At 43.0% G+C, this 23638-nt stretch overlaps 1 protein-coding gene across 2 annotated transcripts in view; it reads right to left on the bottom strand.

The window, feature by feature from the left end:
- Nucleotides 1-1940: 1940 nt before the first annotated feature.
- The window catches only part of METAP1D (methionyl aminopeptidase type 1D, mitochondrial), a 47003-nt gene continuing 25305 nt past the window's right edge, over nucleotides 1941-23638 (bottom strand). For both annotated transcript variants that reach the window (XM_084289389.1, XM_084289388.1), the window contains exons 2-10: nucleotides 22320-22486; nucleotides 19596-19745; nucleotides 16036-16184; nucleotides 15283-15325; nucleotides 11538-11701; nucleotides 3426-3523; nucleotides 3234-3281; nucleotides 2370-2448; nucleotides 1941-2239 (exon numbers count right to left, since the gene is read on the bottom strand). In XM_084289389.1, the coding sequence (XP_084145515.1) occupies nucleotides 2161-2239; nucleotides 2370-2448; nucleotides 3234-3281; nucleotides 3426-3523; nucleotides 11538-11701; nucleotides 15283-15325; nucleotides 16036-16184; nucleotides 19596-19745; nucleotides 22320-22486 (977 nt within the window). In that variant the 3' untranslated portion in view covers nucleotides 1941-2160. The remainder of the gene's footprint in view (nucleotides 2240-2369; nucleotides 2449-3233; nucleotides 3282-3425; nucleotides 3524-11537; nucleotides 11702-15282; nucleotides 15326-16035; nucleotides 16185-19595; nucleotides 19746-22319; nucleotides 22487-23638) is intronic.

Consider the following 23638-nt stretch of genomic DNA (forward strand, 5'->3'; position numbering starts at 1 on the left):
CACTGGGCACCCCCGGTCCCGGTCCCGGCCCTGCCTCGCGGCAGCCGGCTGCTGGCTGCGCCGAGCTGGCAGGAGCGAGCCCCTCTGTTCCTCTTTTTTTTTTTTTTTTTTTCCTTTTTCATTAGTCGCTCTGTCGGTTTTAATTGCCCATTTCCCAACGCCTCTTTTACTCCCCCCCCCCCTTTTTTTTTTTCGCTCGCGACGCGTAAAGTTCATTTCCACAAAATAGCTGCGGATTGGTGCGGGAAGGGGCAGGAGCGGTGAAGCCCACACGGACTCCTCCGGCAAGCGGCACTGCCCCCGGCGATGTAAGTGACCGTCCGAGGCGGGGCTGCGCGCTTGGCCGCGGAGGGGACGGGGCGCGACGCCGCCTTCGCCGTCCCCGAGCCCGGGGCCGGGGGTCCCCGCTCCACCGAGCCCCGAGGACGGGCGGGCAGGGCGCGGGCAGCCGTCGGGAGCGGGGCCGCCGCCGCCCAGAGCACCCCTCGCCTCCCGTCCCGTGGAGCGGGGCCGCCGCCGTCCCAGCGGAGGGGGCGCGGAGGCTGCGAGCGAGCCCCGGGGAGCGGGCGGGGGGCGGCCTGCCCGTCGGGGCCCCCCTCGGGCTCTCCCGGGAACGCGTCCCGCCTGAGGGGAGGCCGAGCGCTTCTGCTGTTTAGTTTGCAATTAGGGTTACAAAGGGGTGCCGCAAATGCCGGGATTAGCCGCGGGAGGCCTCTGCGCACGGCGGCCCCGCGGCATCCTCCGCGACGGGACGGGACGGGACCGGACATGGCCAGACGGGACGGGACCGGACGGGACGGGACGGGACAGGAGAGGACGGAGCCGTGAAGCTGCGGCGGCCACGCGGGGCCGGGGGGAGCCGCTCGGGCTTTCGCTTAGCACCTGCGGTGCCCCCCGGGGGCTGTGCCCGGGCCGCGAGGGGCCCCAAACTGCTCGGGGCGGCCGCCGCTGGGATTTTGGGAAAGCCAACCCGCTTACCCGGGCAGTGCCGGGCGTCCCTCGCCTTGCCGGCCCGACGGCACGCCGCGTAACCTCTGCGCGTTTGTAAACTTGTTTGATGCATCGTTTATTTTTACAGGTTTTAAGGCCTTCCAAACTAATCTAGGGGATGAGCGAACTGAAAGGCTGCCCTGCGGTATTAGAAACGGCCTGGGGGGGGGTCCTGCTTCCTGAAAAGATGCTGTTAGAAACGATTCGAGCTGACAGCTCGCTGTACGCGGGTGCAAGCAAACAGCGCGGACAAACGGGAAGACGCCGGCTCGGCCCGCTCCAGCCCCGCCAGGCGCGCTCCCGGGCGGCCCCGGGCGGCAGCGGCAGGACCGCGGGCCGGGCGCGCTCCCGAGTGCCGCCTGCTCGTGGCCGAGGCAGGAGCGGGTCCTGCAGCCGGTAAGTGTCACCGCCGGACACGTCCGGCCCGACGGGGCGACGAGGCGGCCGCCCCCCGCAGCCCAGAGCCGCCCTCCCGCCCCGTCGGGCCCGCAGCGAGCTCCGGGGCCGGGCGTTCCCCGAGGGCCGCCCCCGCGGGCCCCATCCTTCCTCCGCCGCGCTGCCACACGCCGAAATCGCGCAGTGTCCCCCCCGTTAATCCCCATGCCGGCCAATTCTCCAAGCGGGGCAGCCATCGGGCTGCAGAAAAGCGCGCCCCGCATCTCGCCTCCAATCGCTCCGTGTGCCGCGCCGGGAGAGCAGCCGTGGGCAGGGGGCAGCTGCTGGGGAGAGGCTGCAGCCCCCGGGCCAGCCCCCGGGAAACTTTCCTGTCCATCCGAGCAGAGTTATACAGCCCGGCATGCAGCGCCAGGTAGTCGCAGTGAGGCCAAACTGAGCCACAGCTCAGCTGTGAAGTCCTGTGTATGCCCCGCATGGGACATGGAAGAGGGGGACCCGCTCGCTGCCCTCACCCCAGACAACCCAAGCCCCCGCAGGCTGTGCGTGGCTGCCTCCAGGGTCACAAACATGCCATCAGGCTTTTATTAAATACTCACCAGGTAACACACAGAGAGGACCGTGTCCAGAGCCAGCCCCTCGGGCTGCTCCTTCTGCCCTCTGCAGCAACTTAGGCAGCACCCGTTCCCCAAAGAAATTACAAAAATCTTATCTCTGTCCTGGGTGACACTGGCAATTTCGCAAGCACAACGAGTCCCTCCGCGCCTTTCTCCATCTTTAGGCTTCTTCCACCACTTTAGAGAGGATTTCTGCTCCCTCTGAGGTAACCACAATGGTATGCTCAAACTGCGCTGACCTGCAGGGCACACGCAGCGGTTGTCAGGGGGCAAACGCGGCCACCACCGTGCCCAGCAAACTCAGGCGGCTTTTGGCTGCCGGTGACCAGCTCGGGGGCTTGGGGAAGATAAAAAACCCAAATCAGGCACCTTTTGTTGTCTACAGAAATCGCGGTCCATTTATCCTCCAGGATCTCAAATTCGGGGGAGCCTTCCATTATTATCGGCTCTGTAACAAGGAAAAAAACAAACAAAACCCTGTTTTTTCAAGTTAGTCGCGCTCCCTGTGAGCTGCGGGGTGAGGCAGGGGCCCAGCAGGCAGCTGCCCTTCAGTGGGTCCCGGCCCCGGGCCGGGTCTGAGCTGCCACTGCCACGGGAACCGAGAAGGAAGACGAATCGTTAAGGTAGGGGCTTGCCCACTCCTCTTTTGTAAAAGCGAGGAATTTTAATCAAGCTTTAATTAAGACCCCGTGGATAATAACCAAAGCGCCAACCACGCTTATAAACAGCAGATAGTTTGAAATATCGGAATTTTTTTAAACAGCCTTAAAATGTTCATTAAAGCAGCAAAACAACAATTTTCTGATTTCCCTCTAATTGCCGCGCCATTTAGCCTCGCGGGGAGGAAGAGCGGCTTTTCCCCGGCAGCCCCGTGCCTGGCGCTCGGCGGCTGCGGGGCCGGGCTGTGCCTGGCAGCTCCGCGCTACCCCCGGCCCGGCAGCGGCTGCGGCAGGCGGGAGGCAGCCGACAGACACCCCCGGGGTCGAGCTCTTCACCAAGATTCACGCCAAGGGCTTTTTCCCTTTCCCAAATCTCGGTGCTCGGAAGTCGTCTCAGCCCAGCGCTTCCTTATGGCATTTTAAGAGTAAGGTTTTAATCTGTTGCCTGAGGGGTCAGTGCCGCCTGCACCCCCACGTCCGACTGGACATTTCTATATTCAAATAAAGAAATAGCTCGCAGCTGGGTCGTTGTGTGCGTGCTCATTACAGACAAACACAGAATACATTTACTAACCTATTGTGAATGCCATTCCCTCTTCCATTAACAAGTCACTGTCATTGGCTAGAAAAGAAAATAAAAACGCATTTATACACACACACACAGATATATACTGGCAAGAACAGCCAGCTCACCTCAGAGCCCATCTGGGTGTGCAGGTGCCGTGCTGCCCACAGCCAGCCCCACAAAGCGCCAGGGCCTCCTTACCGTGGTGCCACACCTCGGGGTGCCCATGGAAGTACGACCCGATGCCATGGCCGACGAAGAAGGGGCAGACCTGGAAGCCGCCACACTGTGCCACCAAGCTGTGGGGGCAAAAGAGACACTGTGAGGGAGCACACCCCGGCTCTTGACAGCGCACCAGTGCCAGAGCGTCATATTGGTGTGGGGTTGACATTTCGTGCTCACTCTGAAAGAGTGGTCATCAGCGCTAGCGGCAGTGAGCCATCGTTAGGTTTCAGAGTTAACACACCCATGGGCTGAGCAGGGCAGCAGCACAGCCTCCACTGAGACCTCCCTGCCCGCAGAGCCCCCACTGGGCCATGTGCCTGCGGCATGCACCGGGTTGTGAGGGCAAGGAGGGTCCTGCTGCTGGTGGGGTTGGTAGAAGGCAAACCTATTCCCTTGCAAAATACTAAAAACACTCAATGCCGAAACATATTGCAACTCCAGATCTGTTCACTTCAATTCACAACGTATTTCTAACGAACCCACCACGACAGTACCAAAAGCAAATTATAACAGATACGGCATTTGAGTTCTGCCTGGGAGCTCTGCCCTCTCCTCATGGCCTATGAGTAAGGAACATCTCCGAGCAAGATGTTCTTGCCTGCAGGAACAGGGCCCAGCACTGCACCTTGCCCTTGCTGGGAAAGCAAAATCCTATCCTAATCCCTAAAAGCTGGAGGACCTGGAGACAAGTGGGGTGTCCTCTGGCTGAGGGGCTGCCCGATGCTTGCAGACCTCTTGCCAGGGCCCTGCTTGGTGCTGACTGGAGGCTACTCAGGCAGCAGGGCCAGCCGGGTCCAAAATGGAAACACACGGAGATCTGGGGGGCCGGGAGACGGATTAGAAGTGACAAGGAAGCTGCTCCTGCATATCATCCCCACATTGTTTCTAAAAGCAAACTGGATCACAGGAGCAAGGCAGGAAGACACTCAGTCTGAAAAGATTTTGTCTGTGAGATCAAAAGCCTCATTTGTTCATTTTAAATCAAGGCAGGCAGTTAACACTTCTGGTTTGGCTATAGCTGTGGCTGAGCAAATGCTCCTCAGAGTGTGACTACAGGCTGACGAAGAGCGGGAAAGATGAGAAAAAAGAATAAAGGTGCCAGCTGTCTCCTCATGTAGCCATTGCCCTGCGCACAAGGCCATGCAGCCTCCACAGCGCTCGTGCCGGCACCCGCCTGTCACTGTCCCTGGAAGCAGCTGCCACTGCTGAAGGACATGGAGCGCCTCCACCGTGGTGCAGGAGTGAGAGAGGGGAGACAGGTCAACAGTTGACAGTGCTGCCATGTCCAGGCCTTAAGAGCATGTTTTAACAGGATTTGTGTAGTAGCTTTTACCTACCCGTCACCCCGATACAAGGACTCACCACATTTCTTTCATTACTTCTGGAGAAGAATGGGAAATTCAGGTTTAGTTGTTATCAGTAACGCTAGAAATTGGGCTTCATTTAGTTATATTCAAGGTCCAGAGTTTCATCTTCTACACAATTTACATGGAAAAAAAATCATGAAGGCTTATGCAGTGAAAAGTCCTACTAGTGATGGAAAAGTCTTTCTGCTGTGCCTCTGTCATGCCAGCCTGGTCTGGGTCAGAGACCTGGACTGTTTAGGACGATGCTGAAGGCCAAGGAAGAACAGGGAGGAATTAGAAAGTCAGATTACTCAGAAACATACACAAAATGAAATGGAAGATCTCCGGTGACCAAGCCCAGAGCAATGCAGATAATGGTTCCCATACGGGGGAAGTGATTCTCTGAAGAGACGGGAGAAGCCGTATATGCACCGCAGGGTAACCTTTTCCTTTGCCTCCTTCTGTGAGTCTTTTTACAAGAGCTAAATGATGCCAGCAGCTGTTCAGCTCCGCCAATGCCTGCCCAGGGCACCCCTGACTGCTGCCGGGCCCCGCACCCACCCCCAGCTGCTGAGTGGCAGCAGGGGCAGCTGCTCACGGGGCACCCAGGCATGAGAGGCACTGCTACAACCACGTCCCCTCCTCTTGTGGTGAAATAAGTGGTTCTTGCGCGTTTTAGTGTTGAATTCTGCCACTTTCTTGCCAAAGAGCTTGAAAACAACTCGGCTGGTATCAGTACTCGGGTGGTTACCTTCTGTGACATCAGCACTGCCAGCCACATGCGCTCCTCCGCCTCCCCACTTAAACGTGTCTACATACAGAGCCTGGGCCTTCTTTATATAAATTTTAACATGACCAACAAACTTGGAGTGACACACAGAAAACCTGTGGAGAAAATAAGCTGCAGGCATGAAACTCAGCCATGTTCAATCTGGTTTTAATATCTGCATGTGCTTCGGAAGCACTGCATGGGGAATTTCAAAGCTCTCCGCAACTACTAGCTTCACTTTGGAGTATTTAAAAAATCCTAGTGAGCTGTCACATCCGTGTGGAGGTACAGTGAAACACATGCAGCTTCCATAAAAGAAGGTTGCTAATGCCAGCTGCGACTTGCAAGGGTAATTCTGTAAGCACGAACGTTCATGTAGACCATAGATACTTGCAGGGAGGACGTTGAAAGACAGGTCTGGGAAGTGTGAACTGAACTGCTGATCTTGATCATTCCTCTGGCCACTGGAGCTCCCAGGCTGTGGAATCTGGTTAAAAAGCCTGGATGTCACAGAGTGGAGCAGTTTTGCCTAAGTTGGCCATTTGCTGCCAACAATAGCTCAATGTTTTGGTCTTGCTGCCTCACTGCCTGGCTCGGGATCTGTCAGCAGTGGCCTTTCTCTCCAGCTTTCCCCAGAAGGCAGCTTCATAAGATTACATTTCCTGCTCTGTGAAAACAGGGTACCAGAGGAGTCCTGGCTGCAAGTGGGAAAGAAGCGAAGGAGGGTGGCAGGAGCTGGTCAGGCTGAGTGGGGCTGAGGAACCGGGCTGCAGGGCTTCTCATCTGTGGGTACATCCCAGTCCTACCACTGCCTGCGGTGCCAGCTGGGCAGCAGAGCCACACTGCACTGACAGCATAAAGGGAGGACAAGGATTCTTCAGTACAATCGTTGTTAAAAATATCCGTTGATAACATTTACCATCACACATTTTATTCTTCGAGCCATGTTGCGTTGCTTGGGCAGAGGTGAATTGGGCAGGATTAAAAGCATAATCATTTAATGAGCTCAGTACTTGATTTCATGTTTTGCTGCCATGTGTTACAGCCCAGCGGCTGCAGAGTCAAGAGTCCCTGCAGCACTGCTCCTCTTCTGCAGGCGGCAAAGTGCGTAGTGTCGGGATGAATTGGCTGTGGCCAAGCTGGTAAAGGAAAGTCACTGAGGGCAGGTGTCTGCCTAAAACCCATGGGCAGAGCCTCCCAGGTGGTGCCTTCATGCTTCTGAGAGTGGACAGCGGAGCTGGGTGTCAGTTCCTTCCCAACTGCTGCCAGACAACAGCTAATTCCCTGCGAAAGGAGGGATGAGCATGGAGACACTCGGCTTTCCTGCCAGCAGCCCAACGGGGAAATTCCAACAAAGCAGCAATAGGCAGGACTGCTCCTCTACAAAGCTCTCCTCGATGTTCTGGAGCATCCATTGAGAGTTTTTGAGTGAATGGGATAAATCCCTCTTGCTGAAAAGGAGCTTGAAAAAATTTCCATGGGGGGCTGGCCCTGTGCCTCCCCAGAGAGCCTCAGATAGCCTCTGGGAGCACCCAGGGGACAAGGGGCATCCCAGCTCCAGAGGAAAACACCATACACTCAGTCTCATGACTGGGACTCCCATTCTGGGACAAAAAATAAACAAACAACAACCCAAAGCTACACTTTATTTTCTATTTATCAGATTCTGTTGCTTTTTCCTCAAGGCAGGCCGGGCCCAATAATCTAAGCCCTCACTGAAGAAACAAAATAAACCAAATCCTGCTTTCAGCCTGGAGCAATACCTCCCTGTGCCCTCTGGTGCCAGAGTGGAAGAGTTGGCTGATCAGCTAGGGCGGCACAGACTTGGGCTGAACATCCTGGGGAACTGATTCCCAGCTACAGCTGCTTCCCACTCACTGCCTGCGTCTCTCCCCAGAGACCAAACTTTTACACCGATGCTCTGCTGCACGACACCAGAGGCCAAAGCTCCCAAACAAATCTGCCCTACACCACTGGGCAGGGGGCACGCTTGGGAAACACTGGAAGAGAGAACAGATCTGTGATAATTGTTTTCTTGTTCAGGGACCTGTATGAATGCATCTTTTTTATTTAAATTAAAAGTATTCATGCTTTTCTTAAATATATTGTTAACAAAATGACCATTGAATAGCATTTTTTTTAACATTCTTGAAAATGGCATCAGCCTGAACTAGATTTGCTTATGATAAAAATATTTATTTTCAACAGCACTATATTAACTAATTTGAGAAATTACAAATGTATACGGGGAAAATATTAAAGTATTTTTCTCTCAAATAGTAATGCTAGACTGAGGGAATGCACAAGTTCAGGGATTCCCTATAATGACAATAAATGTTGAGGTATAATTAGTAATATTTTTGAAAGCCAACAATTGTTTTTTGAAAGAAAGGTACATTTTAGTTTCAAACTGGAACACAAATTACTGTATTTTTCTTACAATAGTGCTGAACTTTTATTTGAGGTTCTCTGTTTCTGAAAGCAGACATGATGGATTGAAATAAAAGATAATTTATTGCAATGCTTACTTTCAAGTGCAGAGAGAAGCAGTGTAATTGTAATTTACAGTAGCTGTCAAGGAAAATCTATCACAGATGACATTAAAATGACTTATTTTGCCTGAGCCACTTATTGTTTAAATGTGCATAATCTGATAGAAACAGATTTTTTTTTTAAATTCTGCTTTATATTGTTCTAAATTAATATCAAAACATATACTTACAAGTTAAACATTTTAAACCATTTATTAATACTTTCCTCACTACTATTTTTTCCTAGGACTTGGAAACTGGTTTATTTAACAATATCACGTTTATGTTTTTTAGCTCTATACACTCACAACACTTGCACATATCTAAACTCAATGGCTAAAAAGTAGATTGCAAACCAGATTTATTTCTGTCTGAAAGAGAAATGTCATTAGTGTTAGAAGCAAATGGGAACACAGGGCCCAATTCTGTTCCCAGTGGAGTTGATAGACAGTTTTGCCACCATCTTCAGTAGGAACAGGTTAGCAAAGATTCACATTTCTCTAAGCAGAGTTACTCATGAATCCATGTAATCTTTTATTTGTAACTTCTAGCCAATGTAAGAAGGAACCGCTGCCCATGAAATACTTGCTTTCAGCTATCGAGCTTCAGTAACAAAGAGTATGTTACAATACTGAATGCAAGCTTACCTCTGTGATATAATTATTCCCAAGCCATTTACAGAAAGCAAATACTCTGATTATTGTGTCTAAGATATGTTCTGCATACCACTTGAGCACGTTTATAGAAAATACTAATGAAAGATACCTAGACAGATCTCCATTCTGATGGGCCTAAATGTTCTCAGGTATTTATGATCTCTAAGTCTCCTGAAATGGAAGATTTCTACGTATTTTTGTATGTATGTATGCAGATGCAGAAAGATAAATAACCAGAAACATACAACTTCACTCAACCAAGGCGATCTTTCAGCAGAGGCAGTGTTGAAGTAGTTCTAAACACATCAGCACATTTAAATTGTCTACACGATAAAATCTTGAAAAATAAAGTTAATGACCTGCTATTTCATATGTAGTTTTGGACATCTACTAGCTTTGATTAATCTGCTTTTCAAAGGGGGTGCTGACTATATATTTACACTTTGCAAGTAAACTGACCTCCGTAGCAACACAGCAAAAATCCAATGTCAGATTCAATTCTGTTCTTTTTCTTCTTCCTTTTTTTTTTTTTTTTTAATACAGCTAGAATTAATGTAGTGAATCTGTAATGAAATGCATTATCCTGCATGGAGATTTATCAGATTTTCCAATTGAATGCCATGCTTTGCTAGCACTAGCTGGAGTTCACCTGCATGTTGGTGTGGCGTGTGGCTCTTTTTTGTAAAGAGTTAAGTTGAACACAAAAAAAGGGAACAAAGGTCAGCACCCAGCCGCCACTTGAATGTGAGATTTTTCTTTTTATTCCCCTTGATGTATACTAGGCTCTGTGTTATTAGTCTTAATGATGGAAAATTGTAGTGTTGATACAAATCTTTTTTTCAAAGTAGTAGGCGGGAGCTCCATTTGTTAGTAAGTTTTTTTGTGACTAAAAGCCATGGACAGTACATTTATGTAGCAGTAAAAGGCCTAGATGCTCTTTCCATAGCAGAGCTAATTATTCCTACTGTGACCTTACTGATCTACCCTGTTCCTAGTACATCTCATCTGCACGCCTGTTCCTCTGTGTAGATGGTGTCAGAGAATATGAAAAACCCTATAATGAAACCATTTTCATGATGGAGAAAGGCTACTGGAGTTGCACTTGCTACAAAGAGGCTCAATTATATGAGTAATTGTGATAATTTTCTACATTCATAGCCTTCAATGGGGAAAAAAGAATGAGAGCCACAAAGGAAAATTACTTTAACAAGAAAGTACAGAGAGTAAAAATGGAAGAAGAGACAAAAAGGGGGAAAAAAATAACCAGAAAAAAAGTTTAAAAAATAGATCTGGAGGGAGGAATAGCAAGACAGGGAGAACAACAGAAATGCTCAAAAAGCCTATGTGCAGCTGTGTTGCACAATTAAATTGAATTTTTTTTCTGCAGTTGATGAATGTGACTACTGCAAATGTGCCTCTGTAGTTAGCTATCATTTGTTGTTCCGTGACAGGAAAAGGATAATTACCTCTCAGAGAGAATCAAAGGCTGACATGCCCTTTAGACACAGCCATGAATGCAGAGCTCGATAGAATGCTTGAATAAGAATCTAGTGTTCTGTGCCCCCTTCTACTCAAGAATAAATTTTGTTAAAATGCAAGAGCACCACCAGTAAATTTGTTGAACCCTAGGTGTTCAAAAATATGAGGTGCATCTATCGACTCATCCCATTTGCAAAAATAAAACTACATTTTGAATTCACTTCTATTATATTCATGGACAGTAAGATAGTGAGATATGCATTAAATTTCTTTTCCCAGTAGGGGTCTGATTCAACATTTCCTATGAAAGAACAGAAAGACACTATCCTTTTTCTCCAGGCTAGTTAGCCTATAATTTAAAACTGTCAAAAACACAATTTTATACAAAGTCTTCAATAAAAGCTTCTCAGATATAACCCAAAGAGGTTTTACTAAAGTTTGATTCAGACTCTGTTACAATATTTTTAAAGCTATAAATACATCTAACTGATATTTTGCCGCTCTCTTTTTTCCTTAAAGTATTTGAAGATTTACAAAGAAAAAAAGCAGCATCCTTTCAAGGTGACTAAGCCTTGAAGCTTTTAAGTAATCGCAACGTATTCAATAGTATGTTGGGACCATTAACAGTCCACTGAAGTATTGCTTAATGAAATGTATACAATATATGTCTTTTTTTTTTTCAAACATTTAGAAATAATCTATAAGTACCTTCAAAAAATTAAGCCATATTTTTATTCAAAACTGCCAGAAGAAAAGTCATGACTGCATTTATGTAACAGCTAGAACAGATGCAAAATAGGGAAAAATCTCTTAATGTGAGCTCTTTCTTCCCTCTGACGTTAGTCTTTGTAAGATAAGAAGCTCTCGAGTTAAATATTTTTGTACTTTTTAAACAAAGAGACTTATTTATGTTGACTAATTCCTTTGTAACAATCATTATTGCTATACAATGAAAACAATGGTTTCTAACCTTCTTGCATTGTTAGACAGATGTGATATAGTTTCACACACAAATAGAAAGAAAAAAAAAAACTCACCACAAATTACATCTGTTAATATAAATCTACCTTATGAATATCTTTGACTCTTTCCACAGTTATCTTTGCTGACCCTGGTGTAATTCACTTTAAAAAAAAAAAAATCTCTCTTACCCAAGGAACAACATTATAGCTTGGCAGTTCACATACTGATATCAGACTGAAATGATGGTTTTGAATCATAAAACATGTCATCAGCTTTATACCAAACCACCAATAACCTTTGTCCCACTTGCCAGCCCTCCCTTTACTTGTCAATATAAGGCTTACCTGATTGTGTTTCCAATTACAGAGAAGGGAGCCCCTGGTCTGCAAGCTGCAATTGCTTCATCTCTACATTTCCTGGCAACCTCCACTAACTTTTGACCAGATTTATCCACATTGCCCACCAAAAAGGTTTCAGAAGTGTCACCATGGTAGCCATTGTAATACACCTAAACACATGCAGAAATATAAAGACATTTTCTCATTTTGCATCTAGAAACAGATTACCTCCTGCATTAAATCTGTTATTTCTAGGAATGAGCTATGTGTTGCAACAGATAGGTCACTGGTAGGCTGCATTTGTGAGAATGAGACCAGAAAAGTGAAACATTGGAAAAACAAAAACCAAAAAACACATGAAAGACTGCAAGGTGCATAAGGGTTGCCAATTAAAAACTCAACAAATGAAAAAGTTGTGCATTGCTGCCTAGCAGAGCACCAGGAGGTGACACAGGCAACATTGCTCAGCTACGGGCCATGATGCCAGCGGGGCCGTGAGCAAGAAGATGTTTTCGTGCCATGTGTGGGCTGTAGGGGGGCTTGGGGGACACCCAGAGTCCTGAGGGGTCCCTGGTGTTGGTCTCCCATCGGTGTCCTGCAGGAGTGAGGTGCTGAGCTTTATGCTGGCCACAGGAGACCCACCACCATCTGGCTGGGAGACCCGTCCCTCTGTGGGGAATGACCCCCGAGGGGCTTGGGGGTTATGCTTAGGTGGCAAATGTAGCACCCTGTTGAATTAATGACAGGCTTTTTTGTTTCGTTTTGCTTTGTTTTTGACATTTCATAGGCTTCAAGCCTTAGCTCTCCTGAAGTTCCCTCTGGGGCACGGGAAAGCCATGCAGGGCTCTGCAGCGCTGCACAGAAACGCGTTTTACAGCTCTGCAGTACGGCAGGCAGGCACACAACTGTGAGAGCAAGCCAAATTTCCCTACCAAAAGACAAATTATAATGGTGCACAGTTTTGATCTTCTAAAACATTTTTTTTTCCCCAAACAGTGGGCAACTATCCTCCCAGGACTAATGATTCACAAAGCTTGAAGCACTGAACTTTTGCCACTTGAGAGCAATTTGTGAAAGACACAGACTCACATTCCTTTTGGTCAATTCAAAACTGAAAAAAAAAAAAATTAAAAAATGGCTACAGACAGTTTATTCCAAGGCCAGGTTTGTGTTGGGGGAGAGATTTAAAGAAATGCAAGCAGTTCCCAGTGAACAGCATTGTACAGGAAGATGAATGTCAGCGAGGATCCAACTTTGCCGTTTCCCCGTTGTACACCTCCCTCTGTCAGCTGAGGCTATCGCTAAATCTGCTTTTACAATTTAATGCCTGATGGGCAGATTTTATGCTAGCCAGTTCATATTTAAGCTGAACTAGTTCATTTTTAGCTCTAGCAAGTACGGCACTTAAACAAACAAACAAAAACATTACACATCATCATCCTGGAAAAACAAATACAGATTTAAAACACAGTAGAGCTTAAAATTAATAGTATTTACTGCAGGCTATCAACCACAATGATGTATTTTTGACTTTAATAAACTACAACTACAGCACTAATTCTTTAAAAGTCAATGAAAGATTCAGGTGTAAGAAATGTTACCTGGTAATGGCTGGCTGAAAATTGCACTGTGCTGTAGATTCTCTGATGCATAATGCTTCTGTTTCTACACTTAAATACATCCTAAAGGCTACTTGAATCAAGCCAATAAAATCTGTGTTTCATCTATGAAATTCTACCATTTTAATTGTGCAAAAATAGATTTTTTCTTCAAATAATTTATACATTGTGTGAAGTGTTTATAGTTAATAACCAGAATATTATTTAATCATTTTATAGAACCTGTACACAGTTATAAACAATTTGTTGTGGCACATTTACTTTGATTTTTACTCTCTTCCCCTGAGAAACATGCCAATTTTGCTCATTAAAATAAACTAAAAGATCAATTAACTAAACTGTAAAGTAATATTTCTTTCTTAGATAGTTTGGAACTGAACAGTTATCAAACACAACACAGTTCAGTTTCAAATGTTAAAAAAGTCTTTACAAAGATAATCAGCAATTCCTACCCTTGTAGGAATCTTCACATTTACAGAAACTTCAAGATTTAGTTTATTTTTTGAGGGTAAGCAGAAAACAAATAAAATATATTTTCAAAAAGACAACTAACCTTTAGTCATACATAATTTGTAAACCAGGGTGAACAAGATGTGCAGACCACATTAATATAAAAATGTCTCACTTAGAATATCAGGGAGAGGATCTGTGATGTGAATTTACACTCTTTTTTTTTTTTTTTTGTTTAATCTAAGGAGTTATTATTCTGACAGATTAAGCTAAAAAAAGAAAAAAAAAAACAAAAAACAAAACAAAACAAAAAAAAAAAAAAACAAACTTAAAAGTACCTTAATGAGTTATAAAGAAATCACATGTCAAATCCTTAGCTGTGACAAGCTGATTTAGTCTAGCAAATTAAGTAAAACTACATCAATTCACCACAATGAAAAAATGAGGCCCAAAATATACTTTAAAAATGGTAGATCACTCTGTGTAAAACTGGCAGTCATAATTCTACAATTAGAAAGTATGGAGATGGGGAAGAAATTAGTAGAATTAAAAAAAAAAAGGAAAAAAAAAAAAAAAAAGAAACACAGTTCTGGATCAGATGCGAGTATACCATGGAAAAAGGTCACTGACCCTAATGTTCATAGAAAAAATATTTTAAAAAGCTTGAATCCCATGCTCAGAGGTAAGTCCACTTGAGATTTCTTTGCTTTTGCCAGTATGAAATTTGGGCCCATGGAAAATAGTATCAAATTACCAAGAATTTTTTAATGATTAAAAAATCTTGTTCCTATGTTACTCCCATATTGTAAAATAATGGTAGAATTCAAAAGACATCTGCACCCATATTAGAAATAAATTCACATTGGGAAAATAAAAACATCTATAATAAAAAAGAAAAAAAAAAGCTTCTGCAAAACATGAATGCTTTTTGCTTTCTAAATGAAACAGAATTAGGTTCCCAGTTTCAGTATTTTCTTGCTCCTACAAAAATCCAGCCAGTGTTTATTTAAGTAGCTATAATTGGCCATTCTCTGGAAATATTAAGTCACGGTTATATCACACTATTTCTGTTTCTGCGCAAAAGGTTCAGGGCTTTTATACCAGAAATGGAACACAACACTACCTTCGGGGATTTTAATAAATGTAGGGAACACTGCTAGCAAAAGAGTTGCTGTCCAAATAGACTGACATACACAGGCCAATGTAGCCTCTAATGACAGAGTAAGATAATGACAGGCCCCACTCAAAATCAGCAGGAAGAGGAAGATCAATCTTGGCAGAGTGAAGGAAAAATGCTGGCTTTCTTCATGTTAGCTCATCTCATACATATCTATCTTCAGCTGCTGCCCAGTACTGCGGTGCTCTGCATTAACTACACAGTGGATCAATAACAATTACACCTTCTCAAAAACATGACACATAGCAGGATTGGGTTGACATTTCACTTAGGCCAACATTGATCTCAGTGCATCTGATTCCAGTCCTAAATTCAAGTCAGGCCTGGGTCTAGCTGGAATAAACACACAGTTAAAAACAAAAAAGGAAACCAGCTGCTTGTGCCTTGCCTTAGAAGTAAACAGCACATCCATCTGTGCGTTCCCCATCTCCGATCCACTATTCTTCCTGTTGCTACCAGGGACTCTAAAGTTGATCAAAGACTATTTTTTATATGAATTACTCACCGTGACATCAATGTTGATAATATCTCCATCCTGAAGAGGTCGACTGAAACATAAACAGAAAAGAAAAAAATAATGGTGACAGACAGTTCCCAACAAAGGGAATATAAGAATAAACACCTAATGACACATACATAAAAATCAGGGGGTAGGTATTTTGTGACGGAGGAAGGCAGAGGCAAACAGAATAACCATTTTTAATGTTCAGCTCTCACTACGTAGAGAACAAGTGTAGCTGAATATAAAATAATGAGAAACAACTGGCAGAAAAACATATCAACATCTGAAAAATCTACCATTGTATTTATTCTTTTTCTCTCACTAGGGTTCGTATTTTACTTTGTGAGTAGCTGAATGTATTGCAAATAATAAAAAAAAAAAAACACAACATAAATTCAAATATATTTATTCCCTACCCTATACTTATTTTGCTGGAGAAAAAATAAATCAGAATTATTCTTGGTTCTATTTTTTCCCACACACTAAACTCTAAAGGCATTATGTGCTTTTTTGTTGTTGTTTTCTGTTGTTTTTTTTTGAAGTACTTGGACAAGCAGGATAATATTATTGTTGTTCTACTTCACATACATTTCTATAACATCTATCAGCATTGTGTGGTAACATAATATGCATCTGCAATACATTTACATATGACATGTAGTTAGGCTGAAATATGTTCAATATTAAACACAATTTATTAATTTCATTTTAACATTTTCATCCCCGGCGGTAAAATGTATATTATTGGGGAAATACCTGTCAGGAATACCATGACATACCACGTTGTTTACAGAAGTACAAACAGACTTTGGAAAACCTCCATAGCCCAGAGGTGAAGGATAGGCATTCTGTCTGATTATTTCATGATGAACAATGGAATCTATTTCTTCAGTTGTCATGCCAACCTAAAATATCAAACATAACATTCTGTTAAAAAAGCAAAGATAGTTTCTCATATTTACTGAATGTGATTGCAGCCAAACGTTTCGATGAAACCTTGGATGTTTCAAATTCACTGCTTTGATACAAAACACTAAACTGTCTGATATACTTTATTGATATATTGGACCACTTTTTTTTTTCTTCCTTTAAGAGAAAAAGGTTTTAAATCAAGCATGCAGTAGAAATAAGCATTCAAAGGTTCCTAGAAAACCTAAAATACGATCTACTTCCTTTCCATCCGTTTTTCCACATTTGCTTTCTCAAAGACACCAATTTTCCATGGCATCTTGTTTCAGTAGCTGCTGTAGAAATGTCTGGTTTTAATGCTTCCAGTCCTATAAAACACATTACTTTCCCCTTTTATTTGTAAAATAAAGGATATTCATTCTTCTAACTCTGCAGTACATATATCATTATGCACTTGTGCATTTTATGAAATTGTTCTCCAATTATTCTTTAATTTTGTAAAAGATTTAAATATTTGGGTTCATATCTTGAAGATATTTTACTTAAAGTTTCCACAGCCTAGGCAATCGTAGTGAATCTACAGGCACTTATTCATCATTTTTAGGAATGTTCACTTCTATGTTTGACATTTTTTAGATTCATCTTTTTCTTGTGTTTTTATATATTTAAAAAACTCGTAAATCATTCAGCCATTTTCTGAGTATCTGTAGAGTGGAAAACGCACATGTTTAAAATAACATTCTTGCAGCTTTTCTTTTGGATAGACTGTCTCCAAAACGGTTAGAGCTAGGATTTGAAATTTGGTAGGGAAACCTCCCTCATTGAGAAGAAGTGCCTTTGAGGGTTCCTGTGCAAATTGATTTTGATTTGAATGAGTTTTGAGCCTTTGAAAATCATGCTTTGTACACACACGCTATGGCAGCTATGATTTTTGAGGGCTTTTTCACAACACGTGGAATATAGGTAGGCTGTGGTGCAGAAGGCATACATAACCATATGTTGAAATATTCAGCGATCATGTACAGTGAATACAACAGAGTGCACTTGTGTCGTGCACTGAGGATAAAACCAGGTCTATTTGCTCAGCTTGCACCTTGTTCAGCACAAAAGCGTATGAGGAGTGACAACCCCACCCAAGACACAATTTGGGGTTTCTGTGCAGCTCCCCTGCTTTGCAGCAGATGTGGTGGCTGGGATGGCAGCCACAGCCCTGCGCGCTGTCTGTATCGGATGCTGCAGCCACTGGTTCTGGATAAACACAGGTCTGTTGCTCCTGCCTTCGCTCACCCATCTATCACCTTCAGCATGTAGGCAGACTGAAGCGTTACGTAGCACACTGGGTGCTGCCACTGCCCAGGGAATTCAGTGTGGCTTTTGGATGCTCAGTGGACAGCTCTGTGTTCTCTGTGGGGGAGGGGCTTATGTTCTACAAATAAATCTTGTTTTAGTGGTACCTGTTTTGCTTTTAAATGATCTTTTGTTAGCTTCGCAATTTTGGGGAGACACCTACTGCACACCTCATCCCTTACGTGGGGCAGGGCAATGTGATGGTATCCAACAAAATACTTCCATGTCATAGATTTTGCTATTTTTTCCCAAATCTTTTCCCCAAGCCTATGAAGTGCTATCATATATAATACCATATGGTGGTTTTAAGTCCAACAGGCAATATATGCCAACAGCAAAAACATATGCCTGGCCCAAACATTGTTCTTCTGCATCTAGATGTTATAATGCCACCTTTGTCATACTGGGGGATGTTACTGCTGTTAGATAAAGCACAGACATGAGCTTTTTTCAAGGGCTGAGTGCAAGGTAGGCTTAGCAGGACCACAGGAACAAGTGGAGGGATGGGGCTCTTCAGATAAAATAGGAATACAGAGCCTACCTTACAAGGATAGCCTAAAAGAGCTTGGTTTATTTCGCCTGGCGCCCTGAAAGCTGTAATAGCTCTATTACTGCGTGAAGGGGATAGGCTCAAGGAAAGGCAGGAAGCGGTTTAAATTAAAGAGTAGGGTTGGCAGAAGAATAAACTTGTTGCACGTAGAAAACGCTCCCTGTTGATAATAGAAGGTCTTGCAACATCCCTCCATTCAGAGCAGCCATAGCCAAAAACTAGTGCAGAATGGAGCTCCCACATCTCTGAAATGGGCTGGGGCTGGCCTGGGCAGTGGTCTCAGCTCTCTGTGCCAGCTCCCTTCCTCCCAGCCCCACTGCCCCAGCTCCTGGTGACCACTTTTCTTACACAATTTCCTTCTCTACAACCTTTGTTAAAATATGTAGCCTTTTGCTATTATGTACTATATGGCACATACTACCAACTGCATCATAAGCTACACTGTGCTGCATACAGATGCATTTTCTGCATAATAACAACTAAAGAGTTTTAGTGAAAAACTGCTCTCGTTCATAATCCACACCACACTCTTGAGGTAAGGTCCTGGTTCTTCAGAAACAGGTATGTGTCCGTAACTTAACACAACTAAGTTTCACTGTACTGGGAAATAATTGCACATAAGTTAAACACTCATGAGCATATGTAAGATTAAAAGCCTCAGGCATTTTTGCTATTGGCCACCCCAGCTCCAGAATTAAACCTCTGGGACAGCATGATGAGAACTGAAAGAAAAATGCATGGTAAACCGATAATTTTTTCCCCTTCTATGTCAATGGCGTTGACTTACAGCTCCCATCTATCTCTGCATCTCATAGCTACTCAACTCATTTTACCTTATTCAGTATGCTATTACATGAAATACCAAGGCAAGGTAAAAAAGCACTCCTTCATCTGCAAAAACTTGTAGTAGGCTCCTCCCGGTACATTTTTACTTGGGTGGTATCCCAAAAACCATACTGTAGAAACATTACTGGAAACCATGAGGCTTTATTAGCAATGCACTCTGGAAAATTGTATGGAGCCTGGCAGCTGTTTTTTCCAACAGCAGTTTGAAGATTTGTGTTGCGCTGACCCCATGGGACAGCGAGGAGCTGAAGGATGGACGGTAACAGAGGCAGCAGCCCAGCCCCTGGGCCTTGCACACATGCAGAGCCAAAAAGCAGAATGTATAGAAAGATGGGCCATGAAATTACAGGAAAAAATGTATCATGGGCCTTATGAGAAACTCATTTGATTTGGCACATCCAAACAGCAGGAGATTACAGACACACATGTGCCAGCAGCTCTAAGTACCACATGGGTCTAAAATACTGAAATAATTAAGCAGGTATACCATGGATGGGATCAAAAGTTAATAAATCCTTCTTTTATCAGAATCTAACTTCAGGTTGGATGCATATTAAGGTCAGTAAACAAATAAACAAACAAAAAGTAGGAAAAAAAAAAAACCAACAAGAATGTGAAAGCATAAAAGACATCCAAGCTGTTTTGGGACTTACGCAATCATTACCTTTAAGCCCTTTCCAGCCAGAAGCAGGACACGACGGGCCAATTGACAAGCTTGACGAAGCCCTTGAATCTGATCTTCATTCTTAATTTCTATGTCGTCTCCCCAGTCTGGTACAATGCCTGTCGTCACATAGTCTGGCTTCTTTATGTGCTTGGAGAAAAAGGATTGAAAATGAAGATCAGAAAACTGAGCATGACAATGGGATCATTTTCTCAGATACTGCCTCCTGCTTCATGGCAGCTTGCCCTTTCTGTCGTAGTATCGACCTTCCTAAGCCATCAGGGCAAACCCTCAAGGCTGCCTCAGTATTTCTTCCACTGCCCTTTTGAACTTAACATTGCCTGTTACTACTGACTTATACAGTCTGTTAAACTCCCTGTACTGAAGTCCCGGATACTGCATCCCACTTTCAGCACAGTCTCAAGTTCTAAAACTGTGAAAGACTTAAAAACTTTTTATTTTCCTTTGCAAAGATGACACATCTTATACAGAAGGCATCTAAACACCACAACTGACTGGAAAACAGACAGAATTAGACTCAATAACAAAATTGTTCAATTCCTCAGTTTCTTGCTCAGAAAAAACTCCTATTAACTTTCACAAGATTGTGTTTTGACTAAGAATCTTAGGATTTAACTTATTTTAATTTAGAGGTTTTACTTATTAATCCAGTTTTCATGTTTATGTGCAAACCTATCCATCTATAATAGTACGTGAGGGTATCCCAATTTGCTGTGACAAGGAAAGTGTAATAAACTTTATTTTCTGTTCCTGCAGAAAATTCGAAGACTTTACATAGAGGTGAAATTTCATTTCTCATTTTTTTAAGAAAATCCACAATAATTTCATGATGAGTACATAAACACAGAAAACTAGTAACAATGGTAACATCTTGCACTGTGAGGGAACTGTGCTTTGTCTCAGTGGGTGCTGGGCTGTTTCACCTGTGGGGTGCGAGAGTCGCTTCACCCACCACAGCTGGGCTTTGCACTGATTCACAAAATACAGAATCAAGCTGGCAGGGCAGAAAGTAAAGTGGCCAGTTAGGCTGTATACAACAAGACCATACAACATCCCAGTGTAGGAGCGAAGAAGAGTGGTGTAGCCTATTAACTCCAGTGGGACTTCCAATAGGGAGACTATTGTTACTCCCACTGGTATTTTGTCGTTTCTACTCTGAGAGAGTGCAACTGTATCCTTAATGAACTCACATCAACAGAATTTCACATTTCCATTCCATTCCAAATAATAGAATATCAGCCCTTACAGCATTTGCAATAGTCTGGGACTTAATTTAGAAGAAATTTAGAATTAATTTAATTTAGAAGAAAGAACAAAAAAACACATTTGCTGGATTACCAACTCCATACACTACAGCACCCCCACCATCCCCTTGGAGGGCACTGATCTTGTAAACTGCTGAGACCTGACCCTGCTGACCTGTGAGATCTGTTAAGGAAAAAGCCCAAAGCAGTGGATGTACAAGTATCTATGTATACAGTTTCACACCAAGATTTTGGGAAAAAACAAAACAAAACAAAACAAAACACCATGTTATTTTAATATGATTTCTGGCACACTCTGTATAAAGTGATAACCTTGTCCTCAAGTTTTCAGAATTGAAAAATTGGACTGATTTTTGACAGTCTAAGCACAGTAATCTGTGAACTCTACTTTTCAGTATGATAATGTATTTGTTCCTCTTTATCCTAAAAGAAGTATCTAAATACAGAAAAAAAAAAAAAGTTCTACAATTTTTAAACCTTTGAAAACATATAAAGCACAAAACTTTATACTTCAAAGCTTTCTTTCCCTGCACACCAAGCTTCCACGGTCTTTAGGAGACCTGATGTAACTGCCCTACTACATTCAGCATCATTACCTGCTTTCATATACAACATGGTTTTTGTACTTTAGGCCCATGGAAGTATTCCGTATTTTGCATAAGAAATCTATAATCACGTGTAAAGTAAGATAAAATATAAGTACTAATAATCATTCTGAAAAGCATGGTTTAGAAAGGGTAATTTTTTGGCTAAAGGAAAGATACTAAACAGTTGAACTGTATGTTGTAAATAACAACAACAAAAAAGGAAACCATCAGTGGAAAACATGTTTAAATTACATGAGAAAAAAAAAAGTTATTTTGGCCGTAATGTAAATAAAAACAAAAATATACGTTGGAAGAAAAAAAAAATACTCAGTGACAGTAAAAAATAGTTTAAAAGGAGCAGTGGGGCTATGCGGCAGCTACCAGCAGGTATTGTATGCTCTTATCTTAAATCTGATGTAACCAATTAACAAAACATTCAGGAAGAAATAAATATTTTTGTAATTAGCTTGTGAGAGATTTATACAGAAAAGGATTCAGATGATCACAAATGATTCCTAATGATTTCTGGTAGGGCTGTCTATACTTGCCCAAAAGGAGAACCTGGACCCAGAAGCGTTAAGTGTTGACAGATGATTATAATATTCCATGTTTATACTACAGTAACTTAACAAGCCCCAGGTTTAAACTCCCTAATAACTAGATATGTCACTCTGTTTTACATGGTAGGGAGCTGAAAACTTCTCTCACCAGTGCTCCTATTTTAAATACCTGATCATACCACAGGACTGTATCCAAACCCCCAGCTGTTGGACAACGAATGCACTTGAACACGTGTGCAGCCAACCCCTGTATTGACTGAAAAACTGATTAGATAATAGAAATTGCAGTACCTTGGGAACTGGGTGAGCCGGAGAAACTGTGGCTGGCAAAACTATACTATAAGCAGTATTTCTTTGTCCCTGAAAAAAGAAGCATCTTCGTTGTTGATTGCTTGACTGCCTGTGCAGGTAGACACGATTGCACGAAGAAAAAATTCTGTGGCAGCCAGTCACAGAACCTGTTAACAGATAAGTTAAAATTGGTTAACATTTTTTTACTATGGTATAAAATGTAAGTATGAAAGAAGAAAGACACCATGTAATAGAAATTGCAAAACACATGCAGCAGCCAAAGGTAGTTCAGGAAGTTGTTCAAATCTTGTACCATTAGGGCATTAACACCAAGAAGCAATGAGAACAAAAAACCTCCCAAAGCAATACATCACAGCTTTACAAAGCACTATATCTAATTTGGTTTGATGCATTAAAAAGCAGTGTGGATAAGTTCCCCAAACCAGTACTGACACCCCAACCTGTTTGTAGCAATTTGCATGGCTGGAAGGGGCACTGCACAAGGCTTGGGGAAAGGGTAAATAAGGCACAACAGCAAGTAATCAGGAGAGAAAAAAATAATTTTGTGTTGATTTCAGACATTTTGATCTGTATTCTTGATGAATTGGTGACATATTTGAGCATAAGCACGTTAACATTGCTCTCGTCATTTGCATGAAGATTCAAAAAACGGGGTTCAATCTGGAGTCACCTCCCGCCTGGCAGGGAACAAAACAAACGTCGAGAGATTTTTAAACTTGGCCAAGGGCAATTGAGGGAATTGAAGTTTGTAATTGACTTGGAATATTTGAATCAGATTTCTACCTAATTCATATGGGAATTTGGAATGATAGTTCCTCAGAGTATTCATTGCCCCAACAAGCATCAAAACAGGGAAGTACGCTAAATTTGAGAGGATTCTTTACACTGCCCAGCTAAACACTGATAAAACATAGCACATTTTTTTCAATGCACAAAAATTCTATAATGTAAATTTGTTTATTTATTTATTTTAATTACCTTAGAATAAATTCCACATAATAGTTAAGCTACTTTTGAAAAAGATAATATGTAGACAAATACATGAGCAATCTTCCCTGGCAAGTAACCAATATTAATAATTACTCTTTAGTAAAATGAAAGTGGTTTTGTTTAGATGGAAGTAAATAAACTTTTCATCACAGAATTTAAGAAATTCATCTACTGCATATTTTTAACTACGTAAAGATGATTTCTAAAAGAGTTTCTTCCACGATTTGTACCTTTTTATTTTACTGTAAACTTCCTTCCTTTCTTTGGATGCATTTATCATGTCCAGACGCAAATAATATCCTTCCACA

The sequence above is a fragment of the Netta rufina genome, assembly GCF_964035555.1.
Source record: "Netta rufina genome assembly, chromosome: 6".
NCBI lineage: Eukaryota > Metazoa > Chordata > Aves > Anseriformes > Anatidae > Netta > Netta rufina.